At 41.1% G+C, this 14800-nt stretch overlaps 1 protein-coding gene across 1 annotated transcript in view; it reads right to left on the bottom strand.

Annotated features, from left to right (window-relative positions):
• The window catches only part of st6galnac5a (ST6 (alpha-N-acetyl-neuraminyl-2,3-beta-galactosyl-1,3)-N-acetylgalactosaminide alpha-2,6-sialyltransferase 5a), a 239921-nt gene that overhangs the window by 210050 nt on the left and 15071 nt on the right, over nt 1–14800 (bottom strand). Inside the window, exon 2 of the mRNA XM_057856866.1 lies at nt 13927–14142. Within this exon, the coding sequence (XP_057712849.1) occupies nt 13927–14142 (216 nt within the window). The remainder of the gene's footprint in view (nt 1–13926; nt 14143–14800) is intronic.

The following is a 14800-nucleotide window of genomic DNA, read 5'->3' as shown; positions in this document are numbered from 1 at the left end:
ATTTGTGATACTCTTAAATCGTTATTTTACTTGGTGAAATTGGCTCCAGAATTTTAGGAGTCAAGAGAAGTTGAGTATCCGTGTATCATTCGTTCATTCCATATCTGTTTTAGAACCCAAAATCAGAAAACGGATTTCGTCTTGTAATATCATTTCTCGTTTTTAAATCCAAAATCGGATAACAACTCGTTATTTCATTTCTCGTTTTCAAAGCAAAAATATCAGTGTATCATTCGTTCATTGCATATCTGTTTTGATGTGTAGTTACCCGGAAGTTGTCAATTTTTTTCTCAGGAAAGTCAGTCAGTCTCTACTTGGTAATTCCTTTGATGGGTAATTCGAGCAGCACGATAGCTAACGATTCACATTTATTGTTACTTAACGTTTTTGTCCAGGATGGCGGACGTGTATGTTCTTTTAAAAGAGGAGAAAACTCTGTTTTCGAACAGTGAACTTGTATCAGTGTGTCAACAACTTCCGGGTCACCATATCAAAAACGTCAACAGATATGAAATAATACACTGATATATTTTATTTGAAAATGAGAAATGAAATAACAAGTCATTATCTGTTTTCCGATTTTGGATTCTAAAACCGATATTGAATGAACGAACGATACACGGATAGTTGAGGTTTTAGTGTTTGAAGGAATCTGACTTTCCAGCCAGATCGCTGGAATCACTATAGCTGAACCGCCGGACCCGCGCTGTCGTGGATCCAACGAGCTGGGACGGCGGGACCCCTGCTATCCGGCCAGAAGGGCCAAACCCCACACGTTCACCTTAGTCTTAACTAGTGTTGGGCACGTTACTTTAAAAAAGTAATTAGTTATAGTTACTCACTACTTCTTCCAAAAAGTAACTGAGTTAGTAACTGAATTACTCTATAGTAAAAGTAACTAGTTACCAGGGATAGTAACTATTTCCGTTACTTTAAAAAGAAGTTGTTGTATGTCAAATAACGGCGTTATTCCCAACATTGGTCTTAACCCTTTGTACTGACTCCATTTTGAAAGGTTTAAAGAAAGCTCACTGAGAACAAGTTTACAATTTATTCGGGTCGGCAGCGGTCAAACAGAAAGGTGAAACAGACAGACTCAGGTGAGGAGGCAAACTCGTTCCAAGGTCACCATATCAGAAATCAACAAAGGCTACCGAGAAAACAGACCACGATTAGTTAAACATTCAGTCTTTTGAAGGCTCTCGCTTGGCAGGCCGTGGGCAGGAAGAAGGGTGTGTTTGGGCGTTGCTTCAGATTGTTGTCTGTTTGTGGATTGGACAGGAGGATTTAGGAGTTACTGTTGTCTGGGCAACGAGGGTTGTGGACTTTGCCACCTCAGCGTCAAAGGGGCTCTTGGAGTCTTGTCAGTCGTGTTATCAGTTGGATATCGGGCGTTCTCCGGTGTTCCTTGTGTTGGGACAGAGCGTCCCGCCATTTGTTCTGGACTGTCTGGAAGAACTGATTGCTGGAGTTGGTGCGTCACTCTTGCTCGTCAGTTGAATGACGCACGCGCTGGGCTTCCATGATAAGAAGGAGTTGTTTATCTCTTATGCCCTATATTCTGTTTGTTTTACTTAAACTGTGGTATAAGTGCTAATTATTTTATATTGGGTGTGTTAGAGTAATACAAACAGTCGAACAGTAAATACGAGAAACAATACTATTCCCTGATTGATTATATGAAGTGTGTTAGAGTAATGCAAACAGTTAGAAGGTGCCTATGAGAAAAGGTACTATCTCCTTCATTTTTGATGGCGAGTCGTTATAAATTTTACTGCCATATTAAACTCTCATACTGTACAACTATGAAAACTTTAGTTTTTATTTATTTATTTGATAATTCTTCTCAATTTTGCCTTGCCCATCCGTCTTGTATGTGTGCTTCAAATATGGAAGCAAACGGACAAAGTGTGTTAGATAGGTGTGTCTGTCTGAGACCCCTGCAAATGGCTAAAATGACCACTTTCGACCAGGATGGCAGACTCTTTTTTTAAGTACGTCTTCTTGAGACTTCATTTTAGAGGTTACTCTTGAATTTCATGTTGCCAGGTAAATTACAGATGACTTCACAAGGCTTTGCTGTCAATCCCTGGAAACAAACTTTACTGGAAACCATGATTTTTCTTGCCGTTTTACGTAACCCATCTTGTCGAGTTGTGTATGTGTGGTCAAAATTTGTTTGTTTCAGGTGATTCCAAAATGGCTACTTCAAACCAAAACGGCAGACTTGCCATTTCCTCTCGGGCATGACTTCTTAAGACTTTAGCTGAACAATCGAGAGGCCTGAAATTTGTATTCTGCCCATGGCCTGGTGTTATGGAAAAAAATCTATGATTTCACCCATGATTCCTTAACCGAACGGTGTGAGATTACTGCCGCCAAGGGAGCGCTTATCGAGATGCTCCTGCCATCTTCTTTCGTAATTGCTTCCCGTAGGCCCTGACGCCGGGGGGACGCACTGCCTTCAAGTTCCAAGCGGATCTGCTCCAAGCGAAACATTTTCGCCCCTTTAATGACTTCTCTGTGCTAAAGACGATCCGTCGCTTTGAGTTTGATGTTTTCTAAATGGCAGACGGACGGACGTGCGTACGTAATTGGGAGATTTTCCCCTGTCTCGCTCTCCATCTGGCTGATGGCGCGGCACCGTCCTCGAAAAGACGGGAGAAGAATGGCGTTGTGAAATATTAAACATCTCGTGCAGCTGCCACCCCAACGGAGGCTACCGCGACGCCTCGTCAGGTCTGGCGGAGCAGACGGAGACGCTCTTACCTTCAAGCAACAATGTAGAAAGCATGCTGTATATTGTCTCAAAATGTCAGCTCCGTTCATACTTTTTTTCGCAAGCAGGAACATTACCTAATTAGCGACAGGTGCTAATTACCTGGCTAAAGGTAAACAAAACCACTCATGCCTATGCTGTACATCATAAAATAAAGGTACAATGCTGGGTTCAAAACCGTCCATTTTACTGATATTGACAATGGATAAAGCTTTGTCATTGCCTACATTGTACTTTTTTCGTAACGTGGCAAGGGAGGAGAAAATATCCACAGTCACAATAATTCTGCCACCATCACAGCTTTTTAATACTGCTTACAAACATTCCAGACATACGAAAACATTTTTTTGAGTACTGCAAAGCTGTATTCAGAGTTATACCTCAGTGTCATAGGGGGTTTGCCAACAGTTCTCGATTGGCCGGGGGGACAACCTGGAATTTAGAAAGTTTTGATAGGTATCGCTGCCGGCAGTACCAATCATTTTATAACCCGGACATTACGTCATTTTTGGTCACCATCGGCGAAAGTAAACCACAGATTTCCTAAATTCCAGGATGTCCCGCCCAATCCGGAACTGTCGGCAACCCTGGTGTCATACCAGGATGTAATGCAGCACTCACTTCTGTCCAGCACATTTGTATAACACCGATGCTAATTCGTGTTAGCCTGTTTTTTATATATGTAAGCATTAAGCTAGCACACTTGGGCTAGGTTCACACTGCAGGTCTTAATGTACAATTCCGATTCTTTGTCATATCTGTTTTTTTGGCGTGCCCGTTCAGACTGCCTATGTCCATTAAGGCCGTTCAAGTATCACGCATGCGCACTAATTCGCGGTCCGAGATGCGCTGTGCAAATTGACCCGAACGCAAAGGAGCATCAAAATAAATGCTGGCTCAACGCCATTCTAGGGTGATCATATTTTGATTTAAAAAAAGACGACACAAAAAACTGACATAAATTATCCCCGTTTAGTCTTGTATTCAAAGTTTATATGAATTGATAGCATGCACACATTGTGTGTGCATGACGCACACATATATGGACAGTTTGCCCCGACTCTCAGCCGTGTAAGCAATCTTGAAATATTGCTCATTTGGAGCACAGATCCCCCCCATTTAATTTTTTTTATGACTGTTGTCAAGCTCGGCTCTTCTCTAAAAGCAGTGTTCAAGCTAGGTGCTAACGCTAATGCACAACTCCATCGCTAGTGTAGCGCCCTGTCTCTTTCCATCTTTGCTGACATAATGGCTGTATGAATTCCGATTTGGGGGACTTGACAGTTCAGACCGCAGCCACATCCTGGAAAAATGTGGCCCAGATCAGATTTTAACCACATATGAAAGTGATCTAGATCGTATTTGAAATGTTCCACTTTTATGCGACCTGTACCGTTCAGACCATCAAGTTAATGCCTGACTCGGGTCGGAAAAACACAACAAAATCGGATTTGTGCATTAAGACCTGCGGTATGAACCTAGGCTTAGTTTCATATAGAGGTAGTGCCCGGGTTACGAGGTACCCGACTTACGTGAATTCGACTTTACGACACCGGAGTTTCGTCCGCCATTTTGTCTCAAGTTGTTTTTCCCTTCCAGACTTATATACTGCTAGGTTCCAGTGTAATATGACGTGGGATTTACCCGTGTCATGGATTTCAGACATGGGGAGATGTACCAGGAATTACCCGGGTAGTACACTTTCAGACTTGTCCCGTGTTGGTGACTCGGCACTCTCTGTGCGGGCACGGCGTGGGACGGGATATTATAACCCAGACACTACGTCATTTTTGGTCAGCATCGGCAATGAAATAAACCACCCATTTCCAAAGATGGACGATGGACTGTCTTTTCCCCGGCTCCAAGATCCAATAGCAATTTAATTTAGTTATCTTTTCAGTTTAATTTTGCTATCTTTCCAATTTCCCAGGTTGATAATTGCAATGTTTGTTTACCGCTTTCGTCTAACTGCAAAGAAAGAGGAAGTGATAATCGGCCCGCCATGATATTTACGTCAACAGCCTTCATGCTATGACCCAGGAATTAACCGATTGCTTCTATACATGCTGTGTCCCGGCTAAGTCCAGAACATTATACTAAGACGCGACCCGGTTAATGTCCGTGTCAGTCAACCCGGGAAATTGCTTTCAGACATAAGGGGTACCTTTTTAAATCCCGGGAATTAACCTGAGTTCAATGTACGTCTGAAAGGGGCTACTGTCTTGTCAAGCCACGGCTCATCATTGATGGTAAGAACAGTATCATATTTTTTACTTTATTTCATTAATATAATGTATAATACATGCTTTTGGGTAGTTATTTTGAGTTTTAGAGGGTACTCAGGGTACTTAAAGGGTGAATTCTGACTTAAGTGGAAATTCGTGTTACGTGGCCAGCATAGGAACGTAACTCATTCATAACCCGGGGGACTACCTGTAGGGCCTGAATCTGTTGACACATCGTGAATGTATGGGTGACAAAAATTTATGATGCATGTGCATGCATCACTTATGGAAGCACTTGCTAATAGTGAGCATTAAATTGAATTGTTGACGAGTCAGTGCAAGTGTTTAATTGTTTTAAATGTTTGTTTTTTCTTAAATTTGGTGTTATTTTCGTACTTTGTAGTACTGTGTACATTGCGTTGTATTCTTTTTACAATGTGTGGCAAGGCATGAGAAGAGAAGAATAGTAAACAGTGTGCATCAAGAATGTTCACTCCACTTTCTGCTCTGTGTCAAGGTCACTTTACAGAGTATAGATTGCTCTTCTTTTGTCTCTTACTGTAGGGATGTGATTCTACTGTTACTGACTAAAAAGGGAGGTTAGTCTCCTAAAGGACTGCCGATACATAATTACTTAGACGTATACCTACACCAGGGGTCAGCAACCCGTGGTTCCGGAGCCACATGCTGATCCCTCTTTGAATCTTCTTCTGCAGCTGACTTTGTAAAACTAATAACTGAGTATTTGATAAAACAGTTTTAACACAGGAATTTAGATGAACAGAACACTCACGTAGGTCATTAATTCAACAACTATGTACAGTCATGGTGCCACTCGGTAGGTGTATCTAAAAAGTCTTTGCTCCAATCACAGTAATAGTGCCGTAAATCGTGCTGGGACACAGGGAGTGCCTCTAGTGAAGCTAAACAGCCTACCTAGCCGCTAGGTGGAGGCTGTTTAGTATTGCTAGAGGCACTAGCATTAGTGTGAATGACGCAAAGACTTGTGGGTCCACGTTCCGAGTGGCACCATGCTATACATAGTTGGTGAATTTATGAACTGTGTTAGCAATCTGTTAATGAAGGTGTAGAAAAGTGAGGCTGATTTGTTCCTATTACTAAAGGGAAAATAATTTAATCAGTGCCACAAAGTGACGTCTTCAGTTTAGTTTAGTTTAATTTAATTGTCTATCCTGTGGAAACCGAGTTGAAATGGCTCTTTGAGTGTCAATGATTGCCAACCCCTAATTTAGACTGATGGATGGGTTTTAGCCTGTTAAATGAAATGAAAGTTAAAGAACATCTAGCAGGCACTTGCATTCTTCCATTTTTGGTGGACAAAACGTGACCACCGATCAAATAAGAAAAGCTGCTTTCACACAGAGACCCATCAAATGAACATTTTAATTTTAAAACGGCCTTTAGATTTTAAACTGAAGCCAGTAAAGGTTTATTGCCACAACTGTGTGCCCTTTCACACAGTTCTTTCATTGCTTCCAGGATCTCAACATGTTGCCAATCATGTCCGATAACACTCCACAAGCCCATTTGCACCCCCGTCTCACCCCTCCAATCCCTTTGCGCTCTTGCCTCTGCATGATTGCGAGATATCAGTCTGGCAGATTCTCATGTCAGACAGGAAGGAAAGTACTTCCTGTGAGATTTAACGCTCTATCTTCAGATTGTCTTGCCTTTTTCCATTCGGGTGGAACCTTTTCAATGTGCCACTTGTCACCCCTCCCTTTCTGTCTTAACCAGGTTATTTGCCTATTTTTCATTCTCATTCCAAACTTTAATTTTCTTTGCCTTATCAGAGTTGAGTGCTGCGACACAGCCAGCGTGGAATAAATTATCGCTCCTTCTGACCTCAATCACATTTGTTGCATTACATGGGGAAAAAAAAGTGCTTGTGAAGAATGATAATTTACAGGAGATGCACAAATACAATATATATGGAAAATATGTCGTTGGTGTTGTGTCGCTCTCATGAATAAAACAGTTTATTTTCGAGGGATTAAACTGACTGCGTGCCATAATAGCATCATCCATTAACAAAATCGGTGTGATTTCCCATTCACCGCCTAACTTATTTGCAAGTTATTCCTGAAGAGCAGTACTAATTACATGCACAAGCCGCTGCCAGTGATCCCAGTCGGATTATTACATTTTACAAGTGTTGTAATATATATATATATATTGCAATATTGCAATACTAAGTAACGTATTATTGTAATCTGATCACTTTCTTTCAGTAACGAGCAGTGTTGGGCACGTTACTTTAAAAAAGTAATTAGTTACAGTTAGTCACTACTTCTTCCAAAAAGTAACTGAGATAGTAACTTAATTACTCTGTAGTAAAAGTAACTAGTTACCAGGGAAAGTAATTATTTCCGTTACTTTAAAAAGATGTTGTATGTCAAAGAATTTGACATTTTCTGAGCAGTACTCTAGTCAGTTGAATAGAGAAGAACAGACAGTTGTAATATTTATTGCACCTCACCAGCAGCAGATTTATCCTACACTTGAAGTGCAACAAAAATAAACAGTAAACAATATAATAAAATGAAAATCAGCAGTAAACAATATAAAGTGAGTTTCATCAATTAAATCTAACTCTTACAACCTGAGACAACTAGTCAAGTAGACGTAGCCAATAGTGTTTATATCTCCACCTCGTAAAGGACAAATTTTCCTCTGAATGCTCTGCCACCATATCCCTCTGCATCTGTTTTGCGTGTGTTTGCCGCACGCGCTGTTCCGGTTTGTGTGTGAAAACACTGGCTCTGATTGGCTTGCCATGACACATGACTCTAACCCTCAGCCAATCACAATCACTTCCTTTGCATCTATCCAGGTGGTGCATTCAGGTAGCCTCGTCCCCCTACTCCTCCCGTCACCCTCAAAGCGTCTGCCGTCCTCAAGATGGAAGCAGCATTCTTGTTGGCTGACAGTGGGGGATGGGAACGAGGCTAGCATTCAGGTATAGCAAAAACAGAAACGTTAGCAAGCTTTGGAAAGCATTGTCTAATTGAATGAGCAGTGACAAACAGCCTGGATTCATAAGAAGTACGTACTGTAATATTCTGATACAGAATTATCCGAGGCACCCTAAAGTGCACACGGCGCCAATATTGTTTTGCTCACATGATGCGGGAGTGAGTTAGAGACACAGCCTGCCGAGAGCCGTACGTCTGTGTTAATGTTAAAGTTATATGTGCTATTAAAGAAACAAGAGTGCCAGCACTTCCTGTGGGGTATATCTTTGCTAAGAAAAAGCGCAAAACAAAACACAACACGTGCGCTATTCTCGAACCTGAACGCACCCCAAGTCTTGGATGACAAATAAACAGAGCAGAGTAGACTCGCTACGGCTGGTAGTTTCTTCAATTTATTCAGAGGAAGTAACGCACCACTTTTGACCGTCAGTAACGGTAACGGCGTTGTAACGGCGGAAAAAATAATTAGTTAGATTAAACCGTTACTGAAAAAAATAACGCCGTTATGTAACGGGGTTATTTATAATGGCGTTATTCCCAACACTGGTAACCAGCAATCTAACGCGTTCATATTTCCAAACCAGTAATCTGATTCAAGTAAGTTTCCCTAGTGTCTGTGGGTTACTATTTTGTTATTGCCTCATATATTGCAGTCATGTACGAAGAGCATTTTGAATAGAAAATGCTAGACAGGTTCCAACCATGCATTCGTTTCCATGGTACCCGCTCATAGTAATTTCCTGTTTTGGTCTCATGTCACACATGCTAAGTGTTTTGGGACTGAGAAAAGCTTTTGGAGGTAGTCTTTCCCCAACCCAGAGGTTGTGGATTCGATTCCCTGCTCTGATGACCTCGTCTTAGTATCCTTGAGCCAGATGCAAAACCCCACGTTGCTGCTGGTGCTGCGTCACCAGTAGGTAGATGAGGATGTTACGGATGGGGATTAATTTATGCTTTTGTTCAGGTATGTTTGTTTTCCCTTTACTTTGTACTGGTTTATGTTGGTTTTCACCTGTATTTTTCCTTTGCAGTATTCTCCACCTGTGTGATCACAGAGGGCCTCCACAGCTGGAACCACTTCATCATTAGTTAATCATCCAATCATGTGTTCTTCCTTTGGCTATATAAGTTGAATTGTTTGGTTTGTTCAGGAGAGGCGGTGGTAGCTCTCAATTTGGTTGTGTTGGTTTGTTGAAGCCTATGTTTTGACTTTGGTTGTGTTTGTGAAGTTTGCTTTCTGCCACTTGTTTATTAATGATCTCTTTTGTCTTTTTTTTTTCGTTTAGGCTGGCACAGAGCACAAAGGTAGGGACTTTAGGTATACACCTGCAGGTGTACATTGTGTCTCTCACCTCACGTAGGTACTACTGTAACTCTCTGTATTAGTCCATCAGATAGCGGCAACACCACCCATGTATTTTGGGGCATTTTAGGTTCCTGTCACTGTAGTGATTTAGTTTGGGGGTTGTTTTGGGTTCTAGGTTTAGTTGGGGATTTTTGGACCTTTTTATTTGGTGTTTGCTGCATAGGGCAGGGGTTTGGGTAAATGTTTGTGTGCTCTGTGTCCATTAGTGATGGGTCCGTGAAACCTCATGAAGCGTGTCGACACAGTGACACATTGTGTTGACACAGTGTGGATACTGTGTCATTATATACTGACACCTGCTGGACATAAAAAATCCCTACAGGCAACCCACTTGACAGACTGACACTGAATTGATGACATAGCATGTAAAATCAAATCATTTAAGTCTTTGCATTCATATTGCATTAGTCCATATCTTTACATTATGTTAACATATATTATAATGTGAAAATGTAAGTAATAATGAATGGGTGAATAAGGAATGCCTGTGGACTTTTTGTTCTGATACAATTTTATTCAAAAACAGTTTTTTTTCCCCCTAAATTTAGTTAGTTTTTTTTTTTTTTAACAAGCCTGCTGTGGACAACACACTCGCATGGAACCAACAATGCCAGCATGCACAAGAATTTCCAGTTGAAAGAGGTTTGGATAAGATATCCATTGGCTCCTCCAGTATCGAAGAAAATCGGCATTGCGTGCCATGTTCGGCTCAGCCATGCATCGTTGCACTTTTGCAATTTCATCTACAGTTGCACTGCCTCCTTGACTCCCCACTTTGTCATCTAAGTGCTACCATAGCCCATCAGAAAGAAATTGAAGTGGACAAAAAAATAAATTATAGCTTAATTACAGATTTCTAATAAATTACCAAAAAAGTGACTGTGTGAAAGTAAAGGAATGGTTCTATACCTGTGTTTATTTGGGGATTATCAGAAACTTCAATCTCATGCTTGGCCAGTAATGCTTCAGCATTGAGGAGGTGGCAACTGTTTTTATATGACAGGTTAGTCATATACAAAGTACAAATGCGACATTTCACCTGCAAAAAAATAACTTTTGATAGTAAAAATAAAAACTTTTTGGGATCGCGTAACGACCCGATATTCGCGTTCTGACCAGGATTCGAACCCGCACGCACGATGTCTCGGGGAAGAGTGGCGTTTGCTCTGACCACTATGCTAGCGGATCAAACGCTGTTGTGTAGGGTAAAGGCAAGGGACGGCAACTGACGGACCCGCGTGCACCCGTCACACTAATAAACTAAGCTTTACCTTAAAATTAATTGTATTTTGAATGAATGATGACAAGTGCGTTTTCCCTGTCTTACGTCCATTTCCACAGCAGGTAGACAACGAGGAAGTAACCGTGAGATGTGGATTGTTTCAGCAACTCCATCGCATTGACAGACGCGCTTCCTTTTGAACCAGTTTGCTGCGTCATGACTGTGTCGACACAGTTCAATGAGTTCATGCATCGGTCACGTGATTTTCTTGTAGCGATACGCGCACCAATGCAGGGGTTGCTCCATGAGCTTAGTATCACTAGACCCATCACTAGTGTCCATTGCCTTTTTTCTGTTAACTAGACTCTTTTAATTTGCACTTTTGATTGTCACTGCCTCCTCTTTTCACACCTGCCTTCTTATGTTACGCTCGCGGCCCCTGACCAACAGGGGTACTCGTAACAGAGGATATAGTGTGAAGTGCTTTGAGGGCCTTAAAAAGGTGAAAAGCCACAATACAAGTGTAATGCTATTTACCATTACCATTTAACCAATCGGAGGACTGGGTGAATTCTAGTGCAGGAGACAGCAGGCAGAAGAGAGAGGCGCAGCTGCATGTGAGTCGAAATAACCCAGTTTTAAATTGATTTATTTATTTATTTTTCTTCCATATTGGCTGGTCGGATTTAAAAAAACGGATACTCATATATGTCAAATTTCCAAATATCTGCGCCAATAATGAGCCTGGCGGATAATCAGGTCTATCTCTAGTGGGAAGCTTGCACTTCTTTCACTCTGTCCTTCAATTCCACTTCTATCTCAAACGCATTTTGTGATTAAATGTTTTGCACTTTATAACAAATGCAAAGCAATCTGTCCAAGAGTGACACAGACAGTATTGATGTTTATTCATTATGATCGCAATGTTTCGCTAGTGTTTTTGTATTGCAAATAATTCTATCATTATTGCATTAATGTGCCTTATACAGTGGTATGAAAAAGTATCTGAACCTTTTTGTAATTTCTCACATTTCTGCATAAAATCAACATCATATGTGATTTTTTTTTTTTGTCAAAATCACACAGATGAAAAGTGTCTGCTTTAACTAAAACCACCCAAACATTTAAAGGTTTTCATGTTGTAATGAGGATAGCATACAAACAATGAAAGAAAGGGGGAAAAATAAGTAAGTGAAGCCTCTGCCTAAGGAGACTCATAGAGCAATTGAAACCAATTTTTACCAAACATTTTAAGTCAGGTGTGTGCCCAATCATTGATGAGTGGTTTAAAGCTGCCCTGCCCACTATAAAACACACACCAGGTAAGAAATGTCTTAACGAGAAGCATTGTCTGATGTGCATCATGGCTCGGTCAAAAGAGCTGTCTGAGGACCTGCGATCAAGGATTGTTGATTTGTATAAAGCTGGGAAATAATACAAAACAATCTCTAAAAGTCTGGATGTTCATCAATCGACAGTCAGAGAAGTTGTCTACAAATGGAGTTTGGCACTGTTGCTTCTCTCCCAAGGAGTGGCCGTCCACCAAAGATGACGCCAATAGTTCAGCGCTCAATACTCAGAGAGGTAAAAAAGAACCCTAAAGTGTCCGCTAAAGACAGAAATCACTGGCACAGTCCAATATCTCTGTGTACACATCAACTATATGTAAAACTATGGCCAAGAATGGTGTTCATGGAAGGACTCCACGGGGGAAGCCACTGCTGTCTAAAAAACTTTGTTGCCCGTTTAAAGTTCGCAAAAAGGCATTTGGAAGCTCCACAGAGGTTTTGGCAAAATATAACCCTGATGAAACCAAAGTTGAATTGTTTGGAAGTGACAACGTCATGCGTGGAGGAAAAATGGAACAGCTCTCCAACATCAACACCTCATCCCCACCGTGAAGCATGGTGGAGTGAGCATCATGAATTGGGCCTGTTTTGCTACCTCAGGGCCTGGACAACTTGCAATCATTAATGGAAGAATGAATTCAAAGGTTTATCAGGATGTTTAGCAGGAAAAGCTGAGGCCGTATGTCAGGTTTAAAAAGAGGATGGATGCTGCAACAAGACAATGATCCAAAACACAGAAGTAAATAAACTTCAGATTTGTTTCAGAAGAACAAAATACATGTCTGGAGTGGCCAGGTCAAAGTCCAGACTTGAACCACATTGAGATGCTGTGGCATGACCTAAAGACAGTGATTCATGTCAGACATCTCAGGAATCTGATTGAACAACAGCAGTTTTGTAGAGAACAATGGACCAAGAGTAGTCCTGATCGATGTGCTAGACTGATCTGCAGCTACAGGAAGCGTCCGGTTGAAGTTATTGCTGCCAAAGGGGGGCCACATAATATTAAATGCTATGGTTCACCTTTCTGTCATTGTTTGCATACTATGCCCATTAGTATATGACAACCTATACATGGGTGGTTTCAGTTAAAGCAGATACTGTTTTTTTATCTCTGTGATTTTGACAAAGATCAGATCACATTTAATGTTGATTTCATGCATAAATGTGAAAAATTCCAAAAGGTTCAGATACTTTTTCACACGACTGTAGCTGGTCATTTTAGGTTTCTTTTTTTAATGCCTGCGGAATAACATCTTTTAAACCAAGGAATAAAGAATGTCTTTCTGCAGAATCAGGATTGTTCTCTGTGGAATCAGTGCTTTTTCGCCGCTGATTCCTGGTAAACTAGCAAGAAAGTTAAAGACAAGATGACAACATTTGCTTTTGGCAAAATAATGTTTTCATTTTGCTTCATTTCAAGCAGGTTCTGATTTGACATGTGAGTAAATTGAATTATGAGCTTCGTCACTGAACAATTTTAACTGGAAGTCAATATTTTTTCAATAATTAACGTATACCCTGCTATTGATGGTGAAAAATATCCAATCTGTTTGAAATGGGGATCACTCACCACTAGCCCACCAAGTTCAAATGCGCTGGACATTTATCTGCATCAATGGCAAGGAAGAAGTTAAGCATGCGTCTACTGGGTTTGTTGATTCTTATTGCATTGACTGTTTGGACAACCGCATTGCTTTATCCAGATCCTGCATTTTCCTGGGTTGTTCTCAACATTGCCCTTCAGCTTCTCTGGATACCGCGTGTCACTATCATTTAACGGCTCACATTGATTTTTTTTTTTTTTTTTGCTCCTGGCAAGAGTCAAAATGACGGCGAGCGTGGCGTTGGGTTTCAATTAGAGCATACGGGATGTAATTGTAGCCTCAGTTGTAATCAGTAATGACAGGCAAGCAGGAATTGTGATAAATGACTCTCTTAAAAGCAATGTGGAGATGGATAGTTTGCAGCGCCTCAGTGGACATTTACCTTGCGGTCCTCGATGCTGATGTAACCCTGGAGGGGCGGTAGGCGAGGCCCAGATGGCCTCAAGGAGGCGGCGACGGGACGTGGCGACTGCGCTTTCTCTTTGCGCCACGTTTGCGTGTCGTTGGCGTCTCGGGCAGCGCTGTAGAAACTGCCGTTGTAGACCAAGAAGAGGCTTGCACACAGGAGTAGCACGAGAAGCATGGCAATGCCATGGCGCTGAGAAAAAGAAGAGATTGGAAAAATCTATTTAATCAAATTTTGCTGAGAATGTCCACTTTGCGGACATTTTTAACTCATTGGGAGGGCTGACAGGGAATGATCGCTGACAGCCCTCCCAGATCCGGTGCATTTATCGCCTTCAATAGCAGGGAAAAATACTTGCTTCAGTTTTCTTTCCCAGATCACATTTTCAGAAATACCTCAAGTTGTTGATAGGTGATCTTCATAGAATTCCATTTTTGTTTTGTTTTTTAGTTTTGTGAAGAAGAGAACTCAAAACGAGTGTCTAGCCTGGGTTAAGTTTGCCATCTATGAGGCTTGATAGCAATCACTTGTGTAGGGAAAACCGCTACGCAAACAAGCAATTTTTTTACATCACACCACACCATGCAAGTTGCAAGTACAGCACACTCAAAAATGATGCAAAGACCTTATTTGAAGTGGTTTCACATAACTGCTTTAAGTAACTATTAAGTTTTGTAGTTAAATGAAAAAAGCCTAAATAATTTAAGTAAGACCTAATAAACTACTTGAACAAGAAGCTCCTAATCAAACCTTTTACATGCAAAATGTGTAACCACACTAAAAGAAAAATGAAACCGTATTTATCCAAGAACCTTATTTCAAATGGTTACACACAACTGCTTTAAATAAC

This window comes from Corythoichthys intestinalis, chromosome 14 (genome assembly GCF_030265065.1).
Source record: "Corythoichthys intestinalis isolate RoL2023-P3 chromosome 14, ASM3026506v1, whole genome shotgun sequence".
NCBI lineage: Eukaryota > Metazoa > Chordata > Actinopteri > Syngnathiformes > Syngnathidae > Corythoichthys > Corythoichthys intestinalis.
This window is presented reverse-complemented; position numbering and strand designations above follow the sequence as displayed.